Genomic DNA, 27,702 nt, shown 5'->3' with positions numbered 1-27,702 from the left:
TAAGTACTTAATTCGTTCCGGAGGTCCGTTCTTGACCTGAAACTGTTCTTAACCTGAAGCACCACTTTAGCTAATCGGGCCTCCTGCTGCTGCTGCGCTGCCGGAGCACGATTTCTGTTCTCATCCTGAAGCAAAGTACTTAACCCGAGGTAATATTTCTGGGTTAGCAGAGTCTGTAACCTGAAGCATATGTAACCGGAGGTACCACTGTACCAGCAGTGAATAAGGTTAAGAGAAGTAGCCTTCTATTCTGCCTTGGGGAGACCACCTGCTCAAGAGTAGCTGGGGGGCAACTAATAAGCAACAGTCTCCTGCAAGGCAGCGAAGTATAGCAAGAATCATTACCAGGAGGTTCAGGCACAAGCAGAAACAAGGGCAGCAGTTGCCACAACGGGCAATGAGGCATTGGGAACATATTTGAAGATCTTGTTTACACTGCGGTGGCAGACACCCGACCGTCCTATGTTTTTGCATACAGCCGCAGAACTTGCTGCTCTCTCGCCGTCGCCATTTCCAGCCACCTTGTATCGATCTCATCGACGGCGATGCCTTATTCTTTATCACACGCGGGCCTTTGCCAATGTGTACTTCCACCCCGTGCCTTTCTTTCTCTGCATCCAGTTACAGATAGGTAGCCGTGTTGGTCTGCCATAGTCAAAACAAAAAAAAATCCTTCCAGTAGCCCCTTAAAGACCGACTAAGTTAGTTCTTGGTATGAGCTTTCGTGTGCATGCACACTTCTTCATCGTTCTCTGCATCGTTTCATCGTTTCTCTGCATCGTTTTCCTATTTTGCATCGAACGGCGTCTCCTACTCCGCAGCGCGTTTGCACCGATCTGGATGGAAAGTTGCTCGGCACGGAAACCCCGCCGCGCACTGCAAGTTGTAGCTGTGCGGAGGCCGCGTTCTTGTCACGGGAAGCGGGGCCGGGGCTGGTTTCTAAGAAGAGCCGAGGGCGCTCCGGCTTGTGAGGGCGGGGAGGGGCGAGTCCGCCTTCCGACGGCAGGCGACCCTTCCCGCGCAGCGCTGGCCGCCCCTTTCTGAGCCTCCAGCTGGCGCCGCGCTCCTTGGCAAGCGGGGAAGAGCCGCGTCAGTGTCCCCACGTAGCCTCGAGGGCGTCCTTCCCACCACCTCGGCGGCCCGCTCCGCGCCTCCTTCGACAGCAGCAGCAGCAGCCAGCCCGGCGAAGCCCCCTCGCTCGCTCCCTCGCTGCCGCTTGTGCTTCGCCTCGGCGGTTCCCGGGGCTCCAGCGCGCACCGCCTTCCCGCCCTTGGCGCGGCGCCCTCGGCCCGCTTGGCTGGTGGGGCGCGCGGCGGGGCTCGGCGTCGCGCTGCCGGCCATGAGGGCGCTGGCGCGGCTGCTGCTGCTGGTGGTGGCGCTGCTGGGGCGCGGCTGGGGCGCGCGGTGCCCGGCGCGCTGCGACGTGTCGCGGTGCCCGAGCCCGGGCTGCCCCAGCGGCTACGTGCCCGACGGCTGCAACTGCTGCTTGGTGTGCGCGGCGGGCGAGGGCGAGGCGTGCGGCCGCGCCGAGGACCCGCCGTGCGGAGACGACCTCCAGTGCCGCTTCCCGGCCGCCGCGGGGCAGGGCCCGGGCCCCGGCGTGTGCCAGTGCCAGCTCCGCGCGCCGGTGTGCGGCAGCGACGGCAGGACGTACGCCAACGGGTGCCGCCTCAAGAGCGCCGAGCGCCAGGCTCTGCAGCAGGGGCTGCCGCCCGTCGTGCAGGTCCAGAAGGGCGCCTGCGGAGCCGGTAAGAGCCGCGCGGACCCCGCGAGACCCCCAAGAAGCGAGGGCGAAGCGGAGAAGCCGCCGCCCTCTGGCCCGAAGGGAGAGCAGCCGCTTAGGGGCCGCCTTCTCCTCCAGCCCCCGGAGAGCCACAGACCCTCCGGGTCCTGCTCCTGATCCGCTTGCTACTGCCGGAGAGAAATACGGAGCGGGGTGGGCAGTGGCGTAGCGTGGGTTGTCAGCACCCGGGGCAAGGCAAGTAATTTGCGCCCCCTAACCCGTGGATTTGCGCCCCCTAACCCGTGGATTTGCGCCCCCTAACCCGTGGATTTGCGCCCCCTAACCCTTGGATTTGCGCCCCCTAACCCGTGGATTTGCGCCCCCTAACCCGTGGATTTGCGCCTCCTAACCCGTGGATTTGCGCCCCCCTAACCCGTGGATTGGGACGCAGGTGGCGCTGTGGGTTAAAGCCTCAGCGCCTAGGACTTGCCGATCGAAAGGTCGGCGGTTCGAATCCCTGCGGCGGGATGCGCTCCCGCTGCTCGGTCCCAGCGCCTGCCAACCTAGCAGTTCGAAAGCACCTCCGGGGGCAAGTAGATAAATAGGGACCGCTTACCAGCGGGAAGGTAAACGGCGTTTCCGTGTGCGGTTCTGGCTCTCCAGAGCAGCGATGTCACACTGGCCACATGACCCGGATGTGTCTCCGGACAGCGCTGGCCCCTGGCCTCTTGAGTGAGATGGGCGCACAACCCCAGAGTCTGTCAAGACTGGCCCGTACGGGCAGGGGTACCTTTACCTTTTAACCCGTGGATTTGCGCCCCCTAACCCTAACCCCCAGATGTTGCGCCCAGTGCGGCCGGCCCCCCTGCACCCCCCACGCTACGCCACTGGGGGTGGGAGCTTTAGACGCAGGACTTTGAAGGCGGCCTGACAGCTGTCACTTCTGCAGCCTGGTGGTCGCTGTGATCTCACTCCGCCCTGCCGAACAGGTTTTGTATGCTTCTGTGGCGCTTCAGAAACCTGCAACACCTGTTCCACCAGAGAGAACAGCAGTGCAAAAGATGAGTGCGTGTGTGTGCACGCGATGCACAACTTGCATCGTTCCGCCTTCAGCTGTCTTGTTGCCGACAGCTTTCTTGTTGAGCCAAGCACCGTAGGCAAGCTTTTTTATGGCAGTGCGCTCTTCCTGACGGGGCATTCTTCTGGCGAAGGCAATGCTCTATTCCATTAAAAGACAAAAAGCGTACTGATTTGTGCCAACGTGGCAACAGAACCAGTTTGGGAGCAACCTCTCCATGTAATAACAACTCAGTAGGGAAATGAGAAGGATTTAATGCACTGCATTAACTTCTCTCTCCGGTGGGGGAGCATGTGCTACTGGCAGCATCTCAAGAACGGTTTGTTCTGACATGGTTCCTTCTGTCAGCTGAACCCTTTTCAGTTCCCTTCCTAGTGCACCATGCCGAACGAAGCCTAACAGTAAGCCTCCGATCTTCAAAAAGTTATACATTTAGAGGATTATGTTCCCACATTGACCTGCATGCAGTGGAAAAGGGGCTGGGAGAGGAGGTGGCTCTGCGTCCAAAACAAGAAAAGAAAAACAATCTAAGAAAAACAAAACAAGAAAAGAAAAACAATTTCGTTCATGCACACGAAAGCTCATACCAAGAACTAACTTAGTTGGTCTTTAAGGTGCTACTGGAAAGAATTTTTTTTGTAAAAACAATCTCGCTAGGGTCAAACTGCATGTTACACTGGGGCACTCAGGGCTGGCCCACCCACCAGGCAAAGTGAGGCAACCAGCTTGGGTGGCAGGGTCCACAAGGGCAGCAGATCCGGCCTCCAAGGAATGCCAGTGGCAGTTGTGGCACACTTCTCGGAGGCCGGATTTGGCACCTTCTTGGCAGCCCCCCACCCACTGCCGCCTCTACAGTGACTTTTTGGCAAATAGGAGGCGCTGCTGGTCTCCTCCGACTCTTGTTCCTAATGCAGATCCTTATTCCTCACTTGCTCCTGTTCTAGATCATCGCTCACTCCTTCCCTGGCAGGGTGACAAACCCACTTTGCGGTTCACTTTAAATGCCTTGGGCCAGCTCTGGCAGTAGCTTTAAATCAAAGCTGCAACAACAAACTAAGACGTGCCGTGAACAACTCTTGGCAGTGGCACAAATTTTTTGTAGTTACATGTTCTTGTGGGACCCGCTGTGGGTCACAGACTGATCTAAAGTGGGTCACATTAAAACAAGCAACACTATCACCATTTTGAGATAAGGTAAAACATTAAGAAGTGGGTCTCTAAATACATATTTTGGGTGCTGTATGGTGGCATCTCTCCTCCCTTCCCTTTGTGTATTGTGCTCCAAAATGGACCAACGTACAGGGACTCCCAACTCCTCCCTGGACAGATGCCTCTAGTATTGTGTTGGTGGTGCTTGTGTCATAGAATCATAGAGTTGGAAGAGACCACAAGGGCCATCGAGTCCAACCCCCTGCCAAGCAGGAAACACCATCAGAGCACTCCTGACATATGGCTGTCAAGCCTCTGCTTAAAGACCTCCGAAGAAGGAGACTCCACCACACTCCTTGGCAGCAAATTCCACTGTCCAACAGCTCTTACTGTCAGGAAGTTCTTCCTAATGTTTAGGTGGAATCTTCTTTCTTGTAGTTTGGATCCATTGCTCCATGCCCGCTTCTCTGGAGCAGCAGAAAACAACCTTTCTCCCTCCTCTATATATGACATCTTTTTATATATTTGAACATGGCTATCATATCACTGGAGCTGATGGCTTGGTGGTGCTGTGATGTGTCCTTCATCAACCTCTCTCCATGCATGTGGATGATTTCACCAGCACACTCTCCAGATCCGCCTTTCTCAACCTTGGGTCCCCAAATGTTCTTGAACTTCAACTACAACTCCCATCATCCCTGACCACCGGCCATGCTGGCTAGGAATTATGGGAGTTGTAGTCCAACAACATCTGGGGCCCCATGGTTGAGAAAGGCTATTCCCGTTGGTGGGCACAGGCAGTGTTTCAAGGAGCACTAGGGAAGCAAGCCTAGAGACTAGGTTGATGTCCGTTGTATCCATTACTCTTCTTGTTATGAGACTTTTGTGGGTGAGCAGAGAGTTTGTTTGGATCGTGGGTGAGAATTTGGAGATTGAGAGAGAGCGTGTGTCATTAATGGAACATTTTAATACGTAACGGTGTAATTTTGTAATATTTGTCTGTTGCTTTTTAAGCTTTTAGTACACCGCTTAGAGATGTTTTAAACATATTAAGCAGGATAGAAATTAAATAATCAATGCCTTCACTTCTAAAATACTATTTTAGTAGGATTTGGCAGGAGCTGTTTTTTTTTGCATAATAGTCGCTTACCTTCCCCCATATCCTGCATCCTGGTGTAACTAGGGCAGTGTTTCCCAACCGGTGTTCCGCGGCACACTAGTGTGCCGCGAGATGTTGCCTGGTGTGCCGCGAGCGAGTCCAAAAAAGGTTGGGAAACACTGGTTTCTCTTTCAAAAAGGAAACGTGGGTTAAAGCGGTGACGCCGCCTCCCACTCATTTTCCTGCTCTGGCTTCCCTAACAGTTTTCCGAGTTGCGTCACTGGATCCAGCCCCCTTTTCCACATGTGACACGGGGCTGGAGGGAGGGAAAGAGGGCTTTACGTCGCGCACAAAGGCAGCCTCCTAGAAGCGCTCTGGGCCGGCGCCGTTTCACCGAAGGCGCCGGAGGACCCCCACCCTCAGCTCCTTCAGAAAGGAAGCCCCGCCCCTCGGCTCCCTACGCCGCCAGGCAGCTCAGCTGACTGACGAGGACGTTCTGCGGCGGCCGCCGCCACACAACCACCGCAGTTGCTGGCAGCGTCTGCAGCGCAATAAGTAACAACGCCTGGTGCTGCCAACTCTTTCTCTCTCTCTCCTGCCCCGCCCCCAAGCTCTCGCGCGCCCCGCCTCAACATCGCCGTGCGCAGCTTCCCGAGCTTGAGGCCAGCCGCTGCACGCACGCGCCGGCTCGTAATCGGCTCCGGTTGTTGCCTTTCTCCGCCGAGGTCGGTGGACCCCGAGCCTAGGCTTCCTTCCCGCACCCCGCTTTCCGAAGACCGCACACCAGTTGGGCCAGTACATATTCCCCTCCCGTGACTGGAGCGGAATAGCCCTTTCTCTTCTTCCCCAACCCTTGTCGTTGGAGGAGTCCCTCAGTCCCTCGCTTTGCTGCCTCCTCCCCCCCCACCCCCAAAGCTTGGAGGTTCCCCGGCAAGGGGGAGGGGAAAAAATTGAAAGTTACTCTTTCGTGCGTCCCTCCCGGCGTGACGCTCCGCGCGGACGTCACGGGGCTGTAAAAAAGGTTGGGAAACACTGAACTAGGGTATAGGATTGCTCTGTAAGTGGAACTGCTGGGGTTTTTTCCCTTGAATCAGAAACCCCAGTTGAACTATTTTTGGCAATTGGGTAACATTTTCAGATAGTATGTAAAATTTACATGACACACTTTTAAAAGTTTTTGTTTAGCAACTTATGTCAAACATGCTAAATCAGTTCTCCTTGGTTTTAGGACAGTGGGAAGTTTTTTTGGGGGAAACTTTCCATTCAGTTTTTCCCAGAAAACCCACATAATCTGCTAGAAATACAAACACTCAAACAATAACATTATTTTCTTTTCCGGTTGCTTCCTGCAAGTTTCAGACAGTTTCAAAATGTTTACTTTGGTTTTCTGTGTGTACAAGTCATACCATTTGAAATTTTTAAAAACAGCGTTTCATAGTTCTGTGGCTGAGTCATGAAAACATGTGCACAATGGGCTGTGATCTTTTTGTTTTTGAAGAAGAACTGTTTTACCCTGTAAATTAAAGCCTCTTAGTAATGCAGAGACTCTTAACACAATATTTGGAGGTTGGCAAAGGGAGGAAAAAAGCCATTATCTTAGGCTGCATACACAAAGCAGTTTAAAATGGATTCAGTGTGTTCATGTTTTTCACACTCCCCTCCATTTAATTTGGATTTCCCTGATCCACAGATAATGTGATTTTTTTGGGGGGGAATCAACATATAATTTCATTCTACCCAACTGTGGACATATTGAATAGTATTGTGTGTGAGGGAGGGGGTTTAACCTATGTGCTGATGTTTTGTTGGATATCACGACATTCCTCAGTGGGCTGCTGGTGGGTTGAGAGCAACACATATTTTATGTAAAAAAACCCAACCCACTGTTTTGTGTAAGTGTGCTATATCACAAAACTTGTATCTCAAAAACATTTTTTTTAAATAAAAAAAATGCCCACCCACACGGTTAAACAAATATTCTCACAGCAGACCTCACAACACTTTTATTGTCATCATCATTATTAAATAAATTTAGATGCTGCCTTTCAACCCAAGATCACAGGGTGGTTGAAATTCTGATGGGAAGCCCACTCACAGGTGGGGAATGCGCTGTTGTGCTCAGGTGCTGCTTTCGGGTGTCTGATTGGTCAGGGCAAAAACAGGATGCTGGACTAGACGGGCCATTGGCTCAATCCAGCAGGCTCTTCTTATATTCTTGGGACCTAAGTGCAACCACATTCTCCCCATTTGTGATGCCCAGAAACTGGTACACTGAAGATGGAACATGGTTAAGAGCAAATGATAGGCTTACAATGGTACCTCTGGATGTGAACGGGTAGACCAAATGATGCCTCCAAAATGAAAACACAAAATACATAACAAGAACAACAACAACAGAAACAGAAACACTACCCCACACACATTTAAAAGACATAGAAAAACAACAACAACAAACAACAACAGAAACACTACCCCACACACATTTAAAAGGACATAGAATCAGGCAAAGGCTTGGGTGAAGAGGATTGTTTTTGCCTGGTGCCTAAAAATATGTAGTGAAGGTGCCAACGAACCTCCCTGGGGAGAGCATTTCACAAACAGGGGGCCACTGCAGAAAAGACCCATTGCCTTGTTGCCACCCTCTGGGCCTCATGTGTTGGAGGCACATGAAGAAGGGCCTCAAATGATTTTTGCCAGGTCTGGATTAGTTCATTTGGGGATAGGTGGTCCTTTGTGCAAGTCTGGTATAATGGAAAACTTGTATTTCAAAAATGGAAAAGAATTGGCTGTGTGCACAGTTAAACAAATATGCCCACAATTGACCTCAGGTTTCCAGAAGTTATGGTGGGTGGGGAAATACCAACTGAGGGGAGAGGACAACACCACAGGGTGCAAATAAATGCAGCTCATCTCACTAGTGTGGACAGGAAGCCTCAAGACCTTGAGAGTTCAATTGAATGCTCATGGTGCACAAAAGCACACCCGGGAAAATCAAAGTTGTGTGGCTCACATGCACTTTAAACCCCTCTGGTGTGCCTGGCAGGGTGTATGAATGGTGGCTGAATGTATAAAAGGCCTTTTTTGTTTGTTTAATGAGGAATAACTTCGATGGAGGATTTGGAATCACAATAAATATACATAGAAAGGAAATGGGTGTTGGGAAATTTAAAGGTGATGGGAGCTTGAAGTATATACTTACACATAGGAGCTTGAAGTATATACTTACTGAGAGTCAAAGCCCAAAGCAGGTGGGAACATATACTTATTAATAAATAAGAAATTTAAATGTTAATATAAATTCTAAAATCGAACTTGTGCTGAAAGTTATAAAGTTGACCTCTGGCAAGTGAAGAAAACTTTTTGAAATGTTGCCAATGGAATTTGTCCATCCCCTTCAGAATCTGCTTCCTTCATTTATTTTCTTTGAAGATTTTTTTTAAAAGCAACTTTCAGCACAACAGGTTCAGCATGGAATAAAATAATAATTATGACTCATGTCGTCTGAGGAAATGAGATGTTAAACTGTTAAAAAAATGAACCACTACTCCAGAATAAACAATATTTTTTAAAAAAGCTTAAAACTCCTTCCTAATGTTGGAGTATTTGATGTGCTCCTGTAGAGAAGCAAAACAAAAACATAGAGTTTTTAAAGAAAATAATATTCCTCCGCCACCAAGTACTTCTGGGAACTTATTTATTTCTAATTACAATTTTTACATTTCCTGTAATGATGATGTCCTCATGCAGAATGACAAACAAACAAAATACAGGGACAATTTTTGTTTCTCTGAGAAACTAACCAAAAAGCTTCCGGGGGTGGGGGAAAATATCTTTATATTTATATTGTTATTTTGTTTTTTCACACCTTAAATTAAAAATTATTATTTGCTTCATTCTGAAGAGCTGAGACAAAAATAAAATACAGGACGTGACCATTTTATACACATCAGATTGACGGCTGACCGCCCACATGCTTATCACCACAGATCTGGAAGTGGCCCCAAAACAGGGTGGGCTGGGGCAGGGGCGTAACAAGCATTCCTATTATGTAGAAATAAGCAAAATCCCTATTGATTTCTAATTTCTTAATAACACTTCACTTTATCTTTGCTAGTATAGATCACCAACAGCCAAACAGCCCAAGGTATAAGTTTAACTTCATTGCAGATGTGGTGGAGAAGATTGCACCAGCAGTTGTACATATAGAACTTTTCTTAAGGTAAGCTGCTGGCATTTATGATTAAAAGTAAAAATGCTGTGCAAGTACATACCTAGTTTTGATGACAACAGGAAAGCGCAACACTAGTTTCCCACCATTGGAAATTTGACTACCGGTGGCTGGGGGCAGGGGCGGGTTTATGGTAGATTTCCTAGATTTCTTTTGATTTCCTTCTCTTTACTTTGTGCTCATTCAGCCGTTCTGTTGAGGTGGATTTTGCACATGTCCAGAATGTCCGATTTAGAGCAGAATAATGTCAGCAACACACACAAATTGTGCTGCATGCTCAGGCCCGGCTAGCCAACTGGATGGAGCAGGAGGCATAGACACTCAGCAGAAGTGGCCTAGGCAGGACCAAGGAGTGGATGAAGAAACATGGGTTTTCTGGAGAAGGTTCCAAGATAAAATATGAATACAATGTGCACAAATATGAGAGCCAGTGTGGTGTAGTGGTTAGAGTGGTGGACTCGTAATCTGGTGAACTGGGTTCGATTCCCCACTCCTCCACATGCAGCTGCTGGGTGACCTTGGGCTAGTCACACTTCTCTGAAGTCTCTCAGCCCCACTCACCTCACAGAGTGTTTGTTGTGGGGGAGGAAGGGAAAGGAGAATGTTAGCCGCTTTGAGACTCCTTAGGGTAGTGATAAAGCGGGATATCAAATCCAAACTCTTCTTCTTCTTCTTCTTCTACTCGCAGGTGACAAACAGAACGCTGAAAGCCTGGATTTTACCAGCAAGGGTAGATGGCCCTAAAACCACTAACAACAATGGGTGGAGTTGCACAATAAATAGTAACTGAGCATTTTCCATAGCAAATCTTTCCAGAATTTGGTGGTTACTGTTTTGGTGCATTTAATCACCCACCATCTATTTGTAGTGCCCATTAGATCAACTTACTTGTGGTGACTTTAGCTCTGTCTCTTGTACCTCAGGAAACCTGTTGGCAGAGGAAATGGGGGGACGTTCACTGTGAGCTTTTACTGTTTAACCTGAGGGTAAATTTACAAAAAGGGAGAATAGCAGAAAAGTGTCTCGTTTTAAAATGTGGATGTCAGAGCACTGATATTTTTGTAAAGAAGATTCAAAATCTACCTCAGTTTCCTCAGGTAGGAGCTGCCCCTAGATATAATTGGTATTAAAATTCATTACACTAAATGAGCCTGAGGCACAAGAGCAACCCTGGCAATTGTATCCTGTCAGCCTACAGCCTTTTTGAGTCCACAGCCTTCTCTCCTTGGGAATCTTCCAGGCAGCCATTTTGCCTTCGCAGTACTCATGAATTTGTCTTAAGTTGCAGGGCCAAACAACACAACGTGACACAGGAGTCCTGGGACTGAATCACCCAATTTCTTTTTATTTTCCTGAAAACGGGCAGACGATCCCACAGAGTTGAGGGTCGTTTAACCCATTTCCCCTCCAAATCAGTTCTCCAATGCAAGTCACTCAACACCCCTCCCAAATGTCGCCGTTAGCCATGGAGGGAAGAAAACCATGCATTTTCTCATTGTACTTGCATGTTTTCTTCTCAGTAGCTAATACCAACCAGAGAGGGTACAGGGGGGAGGAATTAACCAACCTCAACCCCCAGACTTTACCCTCAATTCAAATTGGTAACCCCTTGAAGGTGTTTTTACAAAAGTAAAAGGGCATTGTGAGATCTTCACTCAGATAAAGTGGCTGGTAAAACAAGCAATAACACCCCCCCCCAAAAAAATATAATACATAACAATAAAACAGGATCAGGTAAAACCACAGATCTCCCACATCATGTGTAGTTTGGCCTTGGGATATGGGCAACTGAGAAGAAAAAGGAATTGGGAATTACCTGATTATGGCTGACTTTTGTTTGGACATATAAGCTGTAGCTGCTGTTGCAGGTAGATGCTTAAAGATGGGTTGCTTTTGAAGGCTGTCTGTAGTGCAGGACCATCACTAGTATAGTGTCTGGATGCTTGTTGTGGGGCATGTGCTGGGATTTCTACAGCATTTTGTGGGTCTCTTGTGTTAATACCTTTTAGCAGCTCTGTCATCCCAGCCATTTCTCTGGAGAAGAGGCACTGCCCCCTTTTTGTTTCTGGGAAAAGGGTGCAGATCACGGTTGTGGCTGGCTTATTTTTTCTCTGTGAGGTTCATTGATTAAGTGGTGGCATTTTTTTCAGGCATCCTCTGTTTGGCCGGAATGTTCCTCTTTCCAGTGGATCTGGGTTTATTGTGTCAGATGCAGGTCTAATTGTAACCAATGCCCACGTGGTGTCAAGCAGCTCCACAGTCACCGGGCGACAACGATTGAAAATCCAGCTGCAGAATGGAGACACATATGATGCAACAATCAAAGACATTGATAAGAAATCTGATATAGCGACGATAAAGATTAATCCACGGGTAAGTAGGGCAAAGGAAGTGTGCCCAATATTTGACGAATGCTCTTTGCATTGAAACCTGAGGTTGCTGACGCTCCATAGTTGCCTTTAGACTCTCACTGTTTTATGGTAAGGATTCAGTCACATACCTGAAATTACGGTTTTCGCGAATAAAGTGGATTAAAGTACTCTGGTGCAACAAATCCAATTTTAAAAAACACCCCCACTTTGTGTTAGGAAGGAGAGTGATGGGGAAAGGCAGGAAAAGTGTGAGATAACAGTTCAAGGACAGCAAACAAATCAGAATAGTTGCTCAGGAAAGAGCTGCGTTTGTGTCTCTTGTAACAACTAGTTTTTCCCTAAGAAGGTAGTGATTTTAGCAGGGTTAAAGTGCATTGAGGTAGAGGGTGCTTCTCCTCTTGGATCTTATCTTAATAGGCATGAAATGCATCACAAGTGAAACATTCCACAAATGGAAATTTCTTACATTTTGCCAAGTTCCTTTCAAGTGATTTAGATTGAGAACAGATTTGTAGATGAATGTGCACTCCGAAACGCCTAAAACATAAATCATAGATGGTACAGTGACTGTATTTCCTGACAAGATGTTGGAAGCAAGAGGAAAAGGGAAACCCGGGATGATTTCTAAACTCCAGTTCTTTCATAGCGCTGTTCATTATGAAAGACACAAAGAAGTAAAGTTTAAATTCATGGTAGATTTACCACCACCGCCCACAATTACTTCATGAAGCGGCTTGGAAAAAGCTGAGAAACTCCCTTTACTTCAAAAGATATTGGTAAATAGCATAAATTATTCCAAACCAGTTGGAATTAATTCCCATCCTATCCCTTCCCTGATTGGGAGTACAATGGCATCTGCTCACCCCACCCATAAGCCTCTTTTTAAATCTCAGGAGCACTGCAAACAATATTCCCCAACAGTCTTTGGGGTCAACAGAGCAGTGCAGGGAGGAGTACAGGTGTAGTGGAGAAGGAAGGAGAGAGATTTCTCCCCACCTTCATGGTGGGTAAGAGAGTGCAATTGAGTTCTTCCCTGGCTTGATTAAAATCTGAGCCATGGGGAAATTGGGGTGGGGTGGGGGTTATAATGTTCATCTTGCACGTGAAGGGAGCAGCCACAATGCATAATACGAACCTGGGAGTTGTTATTTTCAGTGGCATCTCTAGTTTAAACATTGAGAATTGGACTGAAAACAGAACGTTGGTGTCCTGGTGGTCTTTATGCAATTTTCTTGTGGGGCTGTATGTAAATTTTACTAACATTTCTGCACCGATACATCCCAAGATCTTGGAGTGTTCAAGGCGGGCATAAGGCCAAGTTCCAAAAGCAACGGTTGCTGGGAAAAGAGATCGAGCTTAGCCAAGATGGGGGGTCCTCTGCAGTGAGCTCAAGCTGGGGCCTGGTGGTTCCTGAGGCCCTGGTCCTTGGGGTCAGTTTACAGAGTTGTCAGTCAGGTGTCAGGATTAGTTGAAAAGCAGAGATTGATCTGCAAAGCTTGTGGCAGTCACACAGTATGGGTGGTGCAGAGCATAAGGCCACGTGGCTTGGCTCTTGGGAACCCAGTAGCTTGCCTTGAGTAGTGCAGACTTAGTCCAAAGTCTGAGCTTCATAGTTCTTCATAGTTCTACCCTGTCCCTAGTTCTGATACATTACTAAAAAAAATTCTGGGAATGCTATGGTTTGCTTCCCTCTCCTCAAATGCAACCACTGCCTTTATCTCCTAGAAAAAGTTGCCTTTCCTCGCCATGGGCCTGTCTGGGGATCTGAGGCCTGGTGAATTTGTTGTGGCCATTGGGAGCCCCTTTGCTTTGCAGAACACAGTGACAACAGGGATTGTCAGTACAGCCCAGCGGGATGGCAAAGAGCTTGGCTTGAAGGATTCTGACATGGATTATGTTCAGACAGATGCTATCATCAATGTAAGTAAATCCTCTGATTTCAGGAAATCTCAAAATCTATGAAGGGCCAGAGGTGATGATTTTTAATCAGTCCAACTACTGAGAAGGAACATACTATTGGAAGGTTTTCCAATAATATCACAGTTTACAGTTTATCCAATTTACAGCAGTCCACTACATTCAGTACATCTTTTGACTACAGGCAACTCCCAATTTACGCAGGAGTTACGTTCCCAGGCACAACATGTTGAATTGAAATCACATATATTTGATACACCACTGAAAAAGCCTGCAAATACCCAGTTCTACCCCTTTTTGTGACATTTTTGTAACTTTTGGGGTGGCTTCGGGTTGGGAACAATGCCTGTGTGCACAGTCATTCACACCGAACATGCCTATAATGGTAGCTGCCTGTATTTCAAAGAAACTGTGAAAGTGGTCTGTATTTATGAAATAACAAAGGCTGATTAATGTTTTCTATTTTTCTGGTGTTGATGAATCATTGTTTAACCTCTGTCCTTGTTTCAGCAACTTGTAGAACTTGGCAAATTGTTTTGCATTGGCTCATTATTTTAATGTTTCGGCTTATGTTCTTTGCAGGAGGAGGACTCTAGTCCTATTTCCTGATCAGCAGGGCTACCTTAACCCTGACCACTCCCAGCAGCAGCATGGCATCTCAGACTCAGTCAGAGCCCTTGAAAGGGGTTCTGTAGACCAACAGCCCTTAACCTTTTCAGATCTGGGGTCCACCTTTAACCCCAAAATGCACTTGGTGATCCCATAACTTAATTTTTACCACTTATTTGTGTGGTGGTAGCGCTGCTGTTGCGACCTATCTTAGATCAGGCTGTGACCCTGTAGTGCAGAGATAGGGGGTCTTTTTGGCTATACTGATGGCTTGAGAAGCTTCATTTTCTCTGGCTGCTCCATTTCTCTACTGCCTAACCATCCCTGTTGGGCTCAGCTGCCATTCCCTCATCTAGGATGTGGTGGGGTCTTCAGCCATAAAGTTCCTGGGAAGTGGTAGGCAACCAACTCCTGGTCTTTCCAGTGACTCACACAGCCCATGCATGACAGGCCAGGCAAGTGTAAGCTCAGAGAAAGATGGGAGTGGGAGAGCAACTCTGTGTCCGCCCACATCAGGCATGTCTGTCATTCTCCAGTGAGGCAAAAAGCTGAGGTGCCTTATAGAGATGCAGAAAGCGCTAAGATTGGCCTCGCACATTTGTGTTTTCCTAGCTGTCCCAGTAATTTTAGCTGAACTGCCGTCTTACTGAAACTTGCAACTTGTGCAAGGGAATGAACGTGTGTCTTTATGTCTGCATATGGTGCATGCATATTGTTGTTGTTGGCATCTGTCTGTCTCGAGAGACAATGGAGTGCACCCTTTAGCAGTGAAGTCAAACCGCTGCATTGGCAGCACTGAAGTGACCTCCCTGTGAAGAAAATGAGTCTAAGGTGCACACGGCAGCTTTTGTGGGGCAGAAAATACAGAATTGCTGCCTGATAAAGTATGCTTCATTGAAATATGATGTTCACTTCCTGAAAGTAGCCATAACGTTTTCTGATATTGTTTTGCAGTACGGAAACTCAGGAGGACCTCTGGTAAACTTGGTAAGGACAGATTACTTTAAAGGAGCTTGATAAGCATCTGTCTGCTTTCATTTATCAGATTGAATAGTTGTTTTTTTTCCAAAAAGGGACAGTTACCCAAATTGCCATCTTGATAGTCTCAGTTTGGCCAATAACGTAGGAGTTGTTTCATGTATGTAGTGGCTGGAGTGCTAGACCTGGGAGGCCAGGGTTCCAGTCTCCACTTGACCGTGAAGTTCACTGGGCTATCATGAGTGTGAGAAGAACAGGTCTATCAACGCATTGATGATACCCAGCCTTGTTTCCTCTTCTAATTTAACCTAATTCCCACAGTCTTTAAGTCTATTGTGAATGGCAGCGACGTTCCAAGCTCTCAAGCAGAGAAAGGGCTTTTCCAGCCCTGCTCTGCAGGATTCCTTAACCAGAGATACCAGGGACCGAAGACGAGGCCCTGGGCACGCAAAGCCTGGGCTCCTCCACTGAGCTGTGGTAGGTGCCCAGCCCACTGGTCCACTGGGCAAGGCAGAGCTGAATGCTCATAGAGCTGAATGCAGAAGCCCAAGACTCAGTCCAGCATCACAAGCCATGGCGACACATGACAGTTGCAAAAAGCCAAGCGTATACAATCACTGATAGCATAGAGCATGAGATTCTTAATGTCAGGGTTGTGGATTGGAGCCCCAGGTTGGCCAGAAGATTCCTGCATTGCAGGGGGTTGGGCTAGATGACCCTCAGGGTCCCTTCCAACTCTATAATTCTACCATGGTAAAATGACCAAAGGGGTTGTACTCTGTAGCAGCGAGTACCGTGTCAGAAAAAACACTTGATTCTCGTTAATTTACTATTGGGATAAAAGCACAAGCTGCCTGTTAGGAATACACTTCTTTTTAAAGGCAAAAGCTTTTAAAATAACAAATGAAATGTGTTGGTATCTTACTTCAACAGGATGGAGAAGTGATTGGCATCAATACATTAAAGGTTGCTGCAGGAATTTCCTTTGCTATTCCTTCCGATCGTATTGCTCGATTCCTCTCGGAGAATTCTGACAAAGAAAGTAAAGGTAAAATTTGAAAGCATTTGTTGGGGATTGGGGTGGGGAAACCTTTTCAGAGGCAAAAATGGGCAGAGCAACAAATGTGAATTTTGCCGTCCCCCCCCCCCCCCAGTAGGCTATTTTCTATGGACACTCACACACCCCTCCTACACATCCCTTAAAAAACAAGTCCTATCAAACTCGGTGGGGCTTACTTCCAGGTAAATAGGTTTAGGATTCCCACATTAGAGCATAGCCTCTTAGGAAAAGCAAATGTTTAGTTATAACTAAGTGTTTGCCCCAGGCATAGATTATAACATTATTAAATAATAATAATTAAAGGAGACCTCTTATTCAGATGAAAGATGCTTAAACAAAGTCTTTTATATCTGCAGGGATAAGATGGATGTTGGCATGACGTTATTGTGCTACTCCTGAAATCGTTTGCACTCAGGGAGTTTGTGCATGTACTGCAATATGCATGATTATAATAGCATATTATCACAATTGTGTTATCGAGATCATATATCGTTTTGATACTGGAACTGATTCTCGGTTTTCCTGCCCAAGTGCTTTTCCACATGCATCCCATTGCAAGTGCTATTTGATATAAATATGCTTTTATATTATGGCTGTATCATCTGTTGGCAGAACAGTTTGGCAGCTCAAATGACATTAAAATGGTCTAATAGTCCATCTGAGCACCACCACTATTTAGGGACCACGAGTGCTGCTACTTCCCCTCTTCAGCCTCTGCTATGCGAAGAGAAAGAAGCTGGGTCCCCTTCCTTTCTCACTAGTGGTCCCTATCCTGTTTTCCGTCCCACTGGACCCTTCCCCTCACTCTTTCAGACTTCACTTTTCCTCCTTCTGTGTTGAGCCTACAACGATGACTATTTCTCCATGTGTGAAATTGACTAGTACATTACTAGTGCAGCTTTAGGGCATGGTAAGTAGCCGAGCTCCTTTCAAATCGTACATATCACTCTTCTGCATTCTGTCCTAGCTGGCTGCCTTAATTTCCTTCCTTTCTAACCTGCCCCCCTTCATTTCTTCACACGCTTTAAGTAGCAAGTGCTCCTCCAGGCTGCCAGACAGAAAGCACTGGGGGCTGCTTATCCACAGAACAGGCACAGCACAATAAGCTGTTGCGCCAGCTTTTCCTGTGTTGCTGCCGCTGAACTGAATCGATTCACTTCTCACGTTGGATTGACAATGAAGTGCTAGAACTGTGTGTTGAGGCTCGTAAAGATGTCAGTATTAATTGCTCTTGGAATTGTTATTACTCATATTTCAGTATCTGCCTGTGAGTATGAATTAGATACAAAGTGTGGCATTAAACATAATTGAAGCATTTTTAATGGTTACGTAATTTCTGATATTATTTCCACCAACTCTGGAAAAACTCAGCCTCCAGCTGCAAAAGTAATTATGGTCCCTATCTGGGGCACATTTTAATAATTATAAAATATAAAATACAATGCACAGATGGTTATAACCAAGTCCCCTTCTCTGCCCCCCCCCAACCTCAGCATCCAGTTTGTTCCTTCCGCGTGGCCCCAGCTGTTGGATCAGTGGAGGAACAGGTCGCAAAATATCTATTTGCACATACATTTCCTCATCCAGCTGTAGTTATGAGAGTGGAAGCAGGGTTGGTTAGATCATTATTTGAAGCACAAGTCACCAGAGTAATTCTCCACTAATAATAGAAGTCCCTGCTGTCACAGGAAAAGGGCATGAAAATTGCTAAGAAAAATCCCTATTCTGGACTCCTAACACTTCACAACTGGAAAACCACAAAATATCCTCTATTAATTACCCAGCTCCATCTTTGATCCATGCTGCTTTAACTGTTTCAGAAACATGAGTCCCTCATTTCCTTTTTCCTACTTACTCACAGATTACAAGCCTGTTGCTGCTTACTCTAGAAGCAACATGGGAAGTAATTGGTAGCAAAATTATGCACTAATGACTATGGGTCACATCCAGTGCTGCACTTGCAGAGTCCTACTCAGCCGCCAGGACTTCCTTTCCCTGCCCACCTCCAGATATGCCCTGGAAGGTCCTCCGGCCTTCTGGAGCAGATTTTGAGGGTGCATGGGGGAGTCAGCCAGGGAGAAGGGAGGAGTGGAAAGTTCTGCTGTGCAAGCAGAAGTCTGCTGTGTTAACAGAATAGCTGTTTTGGTTGCGGCCACATTTGTCTCTCTGTGTGTACATGTACGTACGTACACACACGCTGACACCAACCCGTTAGAAAACATACGGTAAATCTTATTTAAGAACCTATAGGGGCTATTCTCACCCCCAAAAGCCAAGCCCAATTAGAAACAGTAAAAGCTGATGGTTCTTTGGGAAAATACTCAGCCTTGTTCTTTTGCAGACATTAAAGCGAATGAAATTCTGCAGCTGGGTGGTGGTCACTAAGTGTATATATGAAGTACATACAATAGAATTAGGAAGGAGCCTTGCCAGTCTTATTTTTTATTTATTTTATTTACAATGTTGTATGCTGCTTTTTTGCACAAGTGCCCATCCAAAATGACTTACAATTAAAAAAATGCCTAGAAAGCAACTTGAAAGTTTTCCTCCTACCATACTAATGGGTATAGGGATGAAGGTCGTGCTGTGGTCTCTTGGGCTTGCCAATCAGGTCGGCAGTTCAAATCCCTGCAATGGGGTGAGCTCCTGTTGCTCTGTCCCAGCTCCTGCTAACCTAGCAGTTCGAAAGCACGTCAAAGTGCAAGTCGATAAACAGGTACTGCTGCAGGAGGAAGGTAAATGGCATTTCCATGCGCCCTGGCTTCTATCATGGTGTCATGCTGGCCACAAGACCCAGAAAGCTGTCTGTGGACCAACACCAGCTCCTTCGACCTGAAAAGTGAGATGAGTGCCTCACCCCATAGTCGCCTTTGACTGGACTTAACCACCCAGGGGTCCTTTGCCTTTTACCTTTTTTTTCTAATGGATACAATCCCCCATACCTCTTGTGCTGCTATTGAGCTTTTTACTATTAAACTTAGTAAAAAGCTTAATAGCAGCATGGTGTTGAATCATCAGAGTCTCAGGGGAGAGAATATGAGGACTGGATGTTGGCAGGTGTTAAATATTCGCAAAATGCTTGAGTTATATGCGTCATGAGTTATTTAGAAAGCTGTCGTTTCCATGCCAGGGAAAGGAGGGAGGGAAGCAGGCAGACAAAAGGGGTGGGGGTGGGGAGAGAGAATGAGAATTCTTCTGTCTCCCACCCCCATTCACAACCCTACACCTTGTCCATTATGAAATATCGTGCATTGGTAATGTTCACTCTTGCACACTGGATGTGTGTATGTATGTATGTATGTTTAAGTGCATTCATTTTAGGGAAGATGCACCTGTTTGTATGCCCAGTTTGACAAAATGGGAATGGAGGGTGGGCAAGTACTTTTTGTCAGGAGAGGACAAGCACTCAGCACATGCATATATCCTCTCAACGCCCACCCAGTAGTGTGAATGGGAAACACTGGCTTAGGAATCAAAAGGCAGAAAATCAATTCTGCTTTTTGGTGTGGAACCCTTACACCAATGTGCATGTGGAAAATTCAGACCTGAGGTACCCATTGTGTGAGAAAACACCTCCACGTGGAAACAGCCCTCGTTTTAGGGCCAAACCAAATAGACATTTGCTCTTCCGTCCATTTCAGTCTCTCTTTAAACAGAGCTGTGAGTCCCCCAAATAGTATTGGCACCAGGGAACAGGAGGCCCTTTTCTCAGTGTAAAGCCTGTCCGCCATGTCACAGGTTTCCTGGTGGGGGAAGTAGCAGCCAGAGAGGGTACTTGTACCAGAAAAAGGTGGAGAGTATTGACACTCCTTTCAGCACTGTGCTCCCTGCCTAATTTGCAGGGCCCTGTAGTTGTTTTTAAAACAAAGTTTAAACAAAGCCTCACTGACAGTCATCCCCTTGTGTTGGGGACAGGGCACATTCCCTGCTCTGAGGTCATACAAAGAAATAAAGGTTTGAGAACTGCTGCAAATATAGAACTGCTTGCCCTTTCAAGAAAGCACTTTGGAGACAGGTTTTACCTTAGGCGAAATAGATCATGTATATAAACTTTGTAAGTCGTAAGGTCTAAAAATAGGAAGCTGCCACATAGTTTAGAAACTTGGCAGATTGTCTGGCCTTTCCGTAAGCTTTCCTAACAACCTGATGTTATGAATTGGCATGAACTGCTGCCTGTGGAGATTGGTTTGTGCTGCCACACACACATACACACAAACGTGGACTTCTCTGCCCTCCTTCCCTTATGGCCAGGGAAGAGAGGTGCAGAGCCCTTAAGATGCTGCCTGAGGGAGGAAATGCTAGCCCTAGGTCTTTTTCTCAGCCCCATTATGTAGCACACCTGAGCCCTGGAAGGGCTGGCACTTGAGCTGAGCAAACCCTAGCCATTCTGTGAAGACCTTCTTATGTTGACAGGGCATGGCAGCTGTTTTCCTTTTTTAATTACCATATTTTTTGCTCCATATGACACACTTTCCCCCTCCTAAACAGTAAGGGGAAATGTGTCTGCGTCTTACGGAGCAAATGCAGGTGGGAGGCAGGTGGGAAAAGAGCCGCGCACATGCTCTTGGGGGCTATTCCCGAGGAGGGAGAAGGGACTGACTGGCTGTGTCAGTCCCTTCTCCCTCCTCGTAGAAAAGCCCGCAGGAGCCGTGCTCCCTTTAAAGAGTGCACGGCTCTTGCTGGCTTTTGTGGGAGGTGGAGAAGGGACAGAGGGCAGCCCCTCAGTCCCTTCCCCCACCTCCCGGAAAAGCCCCCAAGAGCCGCACTCCCTTTCACTAGCCATGTGAAGCATGTGTGCAGCTCTTGGGGGCTTTTTCCCTGAGGAGGAAGAAGGGCAGCCCGTAAGTGAGGGCTGCCCTTCTCCCTACTAGGGGAAAGCCTGCAAGCGCCGCATACATGCTCCACGCGGCTCGTGAAAGGGAGAGCTGAGCAGAGCCTGGGATGCATACAGGCTCTGCTCAGCACTCCCTTTAAATAATATTTTTTTTCTTGCATTCCCCTTCTAAAAACTAGATGTGTCTTATGGTCAGGTGCATCTTATGGAGCAAAAAATACAGTAGCCGGGCATTTTAATGATTATCTGCATTGGTTTTAATGTTCTGACGGTGTACACTGTTCTTTTATTTCATTATACAGCGGCATAGAAATACTTTAAAAAATAAATAAAATTTACAATATGTTGCTGAGAAACCCAGCTGTCTTAAAGAGATGGCCTATGGCACAAACTTTGGTTATTTTATATGCCGTGTAGAAGTTTTTATGTAATTCTGTAGTGTTTTATGTTACTTTGTGCTTTGGAACGTTTTAAAAAAGCTAACTAGGTTTTCATTTTTATTTCAGATATGAAAAAAAGGTTTATTGGAATAAGGATGCTGACAATAACACCTGCGTAAGTCTCTCTTGGTGTACTGAACTACAGAACACCCAGAGCTGCATTCATGTATATAATTCCTGTTGATATAAGCCCATCTCCCATGTGCAGAATTGTAACCCTGGGCCTAAATCCAGTTGTAGCCAGGGGCTGCGAATCATGTATAACAACGGGTGGACTAGATGAGCATTCTCATTCACATCAAAAAGAAGCATTGCTGGCATCTGGTGACAGCATTTTCAGGCAACAACCAATGCCATAATGCCTCAGGAAGGCCCATTGGTGCCACCCCCTGACCTGCTGTGTAGAAAGAGGAGCATCTGGGCAGCTGCCCTCCCTCCCTCAGTGGCATTGCACCCCTGCTGGCATGGATAGCCTCTCTTTTGCAGCTACTGCCCAGAATAGGAAAGGCTGCTGTTGTGTTGTGCCACCAACTGACAGCCCAAGTAGACAGGCAGAGGAGGTGAGTGAGCAGCAGCAGTACCAGGTACTGGGAGATGCTGGCAGCAGTGGGGATTGGACCACAGGTCTCATCCTCACGTCTGTCCAGAGGGAGAGGACAGGTAAAGTTAATCTCCTGTACATCTGAGGGTGCAAGTGATGAAGGTGGTAAGGAGGTGCCACAGCCTCTTGGGAGAGAGCAGAGCAAGCATGGACCGCAGCTGCTCCTCTCTGCTCTGCCTAACTGCTCATTTTGGCAAGCAGTGAGGAACATCTGTGTGGGAATGTTCAGGGTGACAGGAGAGGATATATTGTTTATTAATATCCTTCCTAACTTGCGCTAGCAAGTTCCTTTACTTAGCAGAGTTACATTCCCCTTTTTACATGCACAGCAGATAGCTGGTTGCAGGCTCGTGTGAGCCTCTCACTATTATACAATTCTGTCTGTCTCAGATTGAATTGTACATTCCTAGTTAAGTTCCCTTGAATCCCTTTTAAAAGAATAAAGACACCACAATCTTATTCAAAGTCAATAAAAGAAGTTTACTTACATCAGTTCACAGTTGGATTCACTAAGGCAAACTTAGTTACAAATATGTACATGTGGATCTACCCCATATGGGGGAATAATCCCAGTGCTTCTGCTAGCTGCGAAGCTAGCAGAGCATTCCTAGCTAAAAGCTGGTCAAACGAAGAAGGAAGTCAAAAAGAGGGAGGTGTGCTGTGTGACTCGTCCCTTTGTTACCTGGACAGGTTACCGTATTTTTCGCCCTATAGTGCGCACTGGCCCATAGGGCGCACCTCGGTTTTTTTGGGGGGGGAATAATTTTTTTTAAAATTCCCCCCCCCCTAGCTGCGGGGCTGGGGCGGGGGAAGCAGACATCTGCCTGAAGCACGGGGCGCTCCGGGCTCGCAAGGCTTGTGGATAGCTTCCTGAAGCCTGGAGAGCGAGAGGGGTTGGTGCGCACCAACGCCTCTCGCTCTCCAGGCTTCAGCGAAAGACTGCATTCGCCCCATAGGACGCACACACATTTCCCCTTCATTTTTGGAGGGGAAAAAGTGTGTCCTATAGGGCGAAAAATACGCTAGGTCACGCCCACCTTCTATCACATGCAAAAAGAAGGATGCTCCAGCCAGGAGGAACAGGGAGTTTTGACTAGCTGGACCAAACATTCCCTTTTATGTCTTCTCTAGCATTTCAGGGAATGTTGTACTTGACTGCTTCTCATGGATCACATCCTACAGACTGCAGCAGCAGCTGCCTCCCATCTCAGTCAGGAAGAGGAGAAGCTGCTGTTGCCTTGTTGAAGGGGGTGGTCAGAAGAAGCTCACCTGAGGCAAAGCACCTTACCACAGACAATAACCTTGGAGTACTTGAAGGAGGGTGTGGATGCACATCCACAATGTCTGCAGAAGGCAGCTTATGCGTGTGAATGCCTTACACGTGTGCATGGGTGTGTGTAGCTAGGCTGTGATTTTATGTTTTATTAGAGACACTCCTGAGTTTATAATGACTAAGGCCCAAAGTTCACATGACGTGTAGTTTGCCCCCAGTATTTTTCCTTTTACAAAATTAAGGGTGCCATCTCAAGTGGAAGATGGATAAGAGGATAAGAGACTTCTCAATCCTTGACCACTCAGGTTTTCCTGATTAAAAACAAAACAATAGTACACACCCCAAAAGCTGCTTGTCTCGGGGCAGAACCAGCTGGGAGAGGAGTGGTTTTTTGGCAGAAAAGAACTGTAGGCTCATAGTCCATTTTAGATCACAGTCTCTGCAAATGCATTTTGTAAAATAAAATATAAAAAAAACTGTTGGGAGACAACACATTGGAACAGAGAATGGGTTCAGCTGATCCAACAGCCAGCTTATTTGTGGAAATAGTTTCTCAGGCAAGATTACGTGTGAGCTGTGTACTGTGATAAGAGGGGCTTGCAGCGATTCCTCCACAAGGAAGCTGTGATCTTCGGTGGTGTAGAGGCTTTGGGGATAACTTTGGGTTGCTAAGAGAAGCAGAACACAATTTTTTAAAATTAAACAAAATTGGCAAGAAGTTCTTACGCAGCTGCAGGGTGGCATTGGCAGCAGCAGAATCCTTGGAACTCCCCGAAGACCCTGTTAGGATGTTCCCCAATTCCCTGAGACTCCTGGGCTCTTCACAGGCCTCTCAAGGCCCAGCAGCTGATGAGAAACAGCTTATTTCAGCAGACTCCAAAAAGGAATGCCAGCCAGCAGCACTGCCAAGTCTGAGGGGTCCCTTGGCAAGGTGACCTCTGGGTGCCACCCCGATTTCTCTGCAATCCTCTCGCCTCACTGCCCTTCCTCTGCCAGGCAGCAAGAAAGGGCCCCCGTTCCTGGTTTATGTGGGTGGGCAGAGTGAAAAATACATTCTCTGAAGGATGACTTAGGCGGCAGTCTCTTCTTAATGCTGAAGTAGCTTTACCTCTCTGCACACAAGTTGATGCTGCACAGGCTACACAGTGGGAATCGCTTGAGCAGCACATGCCCGGAAGCCTCATGGCTGGTGGCCTCATTCTGATAGAAAACACAGATAACTGTCCTTTTATTGTCCCCCCAGTTTGCTTTAATGGCAGCAGGGAAAGGCTCACTTTCCTCAACCCCAGAGGTCTATAGTCAACAAAGTTGGCCCGTCAGACTTCTGCCTGCACTCCAGGACTTCCTCTTCTTCTCCTCTCCCCATGCATAGTCCCCCAGCCCCCATATCTGTTCAGAGAACTTCCCCCAACCCTATGATGCAGATTTGAGCATCAGAGGAGAGGAAGTCCCATTGCTCAGCTGGAAGTTCTTGCACTAATGGGGCAGCTTTGTTGGATACAACCCAAAATATCCAGAGATGGGAGTGGGGAGGGGTGGGCTCATCCTCTCCCACTTTGAGAAGAAATAGTGCTCCTAATCTTTGAGACACCCTGTCGGCTTTTCTCAACCCTTCCTTCCAAAGAACCAGAAGAGCTGTGCAGCACAGCCCACCTGTCCCTTCCTCCATGAGTTTCCCTCCCCCTGGGGTACTACATCTGTTCCCAGAAGCTGAATGCTACAACCCTTTTTCAGAAAAACTGTTCATCCACCTTGCCTCTCACCAAGAGGCCACATAAACAGCCTGTGTCTTACAAGTTTCACTTGCCCTACTAACTTCCATTTAACACAATACTGCAAAGTTGTTTTAAAATGTTAATTCGTGGAGGTAGAAATTCCGAATTCTTCAAAAGCTGCAGCAGCAATAGTAATACAATGATTCAATTTTGGTAATATTTGTGCTTCTTTTCTTTTCTTTTTTTATAGACTAGTGGAAGAACTTAAGCTCGATGATCCAGATTTTCCAGATGTCAGTAGTGGAATTTATGTGCATGAAGTTGTTCCAAATTCTCCATCTCAGAGGTATATTGGTCACAATCCAGAAGCAGTTGCTTAAAACATGCTAAATCCAGCATAAACTCAGAGGCACAATTAGATTCAAGGTTCAACTTGTGTTGAATGATTTTTATTTTTTAACCGACTAAAAAAACTTGTAATGAGAGCCCTTCTTTCCTCTTCTGGAGTTGTATATCCAGTGATGTTTCATTTTTAAGTATTTTTCTTAAAGTCTCAGCTGTATTAGATTTCAAATCATGTAGGAGAAGTCTGTAATATCTGTGCTTATTTTTGTTCTGTTTTTTGTTCTAATAATTTTTTTTAATGCTGTAACCCACCCTGGGACCTTAGGCTGAAGGGTGGGTTATTATTGTTAACAACAACAACAACAACAACAACAACAACAACAACAACAACACATTGTAAGCTGCTTTGGGAGTGTTTAGGGGAGGTCAAAATGTTTTAATAAATAAATCTGTGGTTGTTGTTTTTTTAAATGATATTTATTAAGAGTTTCAAGATTACAAAAAAGAGAAGAAAAAAAGAAGAAGAGAAAAATAAAAATAAAAATAAAAAATACATAAAAACCAATACAACAACACAACAACAAAGAAAAAAAGAAAAATACAAATCCCATATTACATATCTTTATCTTTCATTTGCTTGTTTCCTTGACCTCCTCACACCTCCCTTTTTGTATTCTAGCTTAATTAGTTATTTCAGCAAATTCTTTCCATCTTTTTCAATTTTTATTGAATAATTTATCTTGACAGTCTAACCTATTAATTAACTCAGCAAATCCTTTCCATCTTTCACCATATTCTGTTATTCAATTTGCCTTACTTTATTTAACCTTATCTTACCGTAAAATACCTTAAAACTTAAAACTTAATGCTTATTTATACATAACTCCTTATATCATTTCTACTAAAGCCAGACAGTTTCATTCCAACATTTCCCCTAATATTCATTAAATTTTACACTAATTCCCAAAATAAAAGTTTTTCTTTATAGACATCCTTCCAATTTTCATCCAACGTCCCTTCTTCCTGGTCTCGGGTTATGTCAGTCCTTACTGTCCATTCCATCTAGTCCATCAACCTGGTAATCCTATGTCCGAGGCTCTTAAATCTCTTCCTTGTCCCTTCTGCAGATCTTCTTGTTGTTGTTTATACTTGCACTTTTCCTTGTCTTTTGTTGGCCTCTTTATTGATTTCTTTCCTTTCTCATTGAGGAGTAGGTCTCTGGGGGATAGACTTTATCTTATAAAGGATAGACTTTATCTTATAACTGTTTCTCTTTTGCCATCACAGAGGTGGGATTAAGGATGGAGATATCATTGTCAAGGTGAATGGGCGCCCATTGGAGACTTCTGCTGACCTACAAGATGCAGTAATGAATGAATCACCTCTACTACTTGAAGTTAGAAGGGGAAACGATGACTTGTTGTTTAACATAGAACCTGAAGTGCTTATGTAAAAGAAACTGAGGAAGATCATTGCAACACAATTAAACTCATTTATTCTGGAACATCAGATACCTCCTTTACAATGATTGACATAACTGCCTGAGCCGGGGCTGTCCTGACAGTCAAGAACCTCACTACTTCAAGAAAAGTTCCTTTGGGTAGTTCTGCATATTGGATTTCATATAGTGTACGACTGTTGTATATGAAAGCAGTGAAATGTAGAAAAATGATTCTTATAGAATTATTGCCTGATATAAAAGCAAAACAATGTGCAAAACAAAGCTAAAAGTTTGAGAAAGTGCACAATTTTTCAGGGTTTTTTAAATGATTTTTTTTCATTGTATTAAGAAAGCATTATTGTACAAATTGTATACTTATGACAAGTACTGTATGTTCTACTGTACAAAGATTAAAGTTTACACAACTGAAAAGTTTTCTCTTTCATTCTGTTTAGCTATTATTTCCCAGTACTATTGCTTTGAACAGAAGCACTATACAACAACCCACCTGAGCCCTCAATAGAAGTGCTGTACTATGACAACTAGGGCTATATCACTCACGTTGGAGCTTAAGCCATTGCCAAAGAGGAGTATAGCACTTGTAATGTTAGCTGGAGTTGGTGTCCTTTGGGACGAAGGGCAGGATATTCATTCAACAAATTAATAAATAATTCTATATAGTATCTCTCTTCTGGATTCACTAGAGGGAAGGGTGAAAAGAAGGATGCACATCTGTCACTACTGTTCACTAAGTGTCTGTTGCGCAGCAAAATGTTTTGTGAACATTTCCCCGAGAAAAATAATAGAATCATAGAAATTTAGGCACCAGCAAAAATGTTT

The 27,702-nt window shown here is 46.0% G+C and overlaps 1 protein-coding gene across 1 annotated transcript; it reads left to right on the top strand.

Moving 5' to 3' along the window:
* Positions 1 to 1,339: 1,339 nt before the first annotated feature.
* On the top strand, positions 1,340 to 27,294 carry HTRA3 (HtrA serine peptidase 3; the record flags this gene model as incomplete). The annotated part of the gene is made up of 9 exons (XM_081925703.1): positions 1,340 to 1,748; positions 9,169 to 9,268; positions 11,428 to 11,650; positions 13,375 to 13,569; positions 15,130 to 15,162; positions 16,087 to 16,201; positions 21,554 to 21,602; positions 25,327 to 25,422; positions 26,709 to 27,294. The coding sequence occupies 9 exons, from the start codon at positions 1,340 to 1,342 to the stop codon at positions 26,872 to 26,874; spliced, it is 1,386 nt and encodes a 461-aa protein (XP_081781829.1). The 3' UTR covers positions 26,875 to 27,294.
* Between the last annotated feature and the right edge of the window lie 408 nt (positions 27,295 to 27,702).

This window comes from Podarcis melisellensis (assembly GCF_964234715.1).
Source record: "Podarcis melisellensis genome assembly, chromosome: 9".
Lineage (NCBI taxonomy): Eukaryota > Metazoa > Chordata > Lepidosauria > Squamata > Lacertidae > Podarcis > Podarcis melisellensis.
This window is presented reverse-complemented; position numbering and strand designations above follow the sequence as displayed.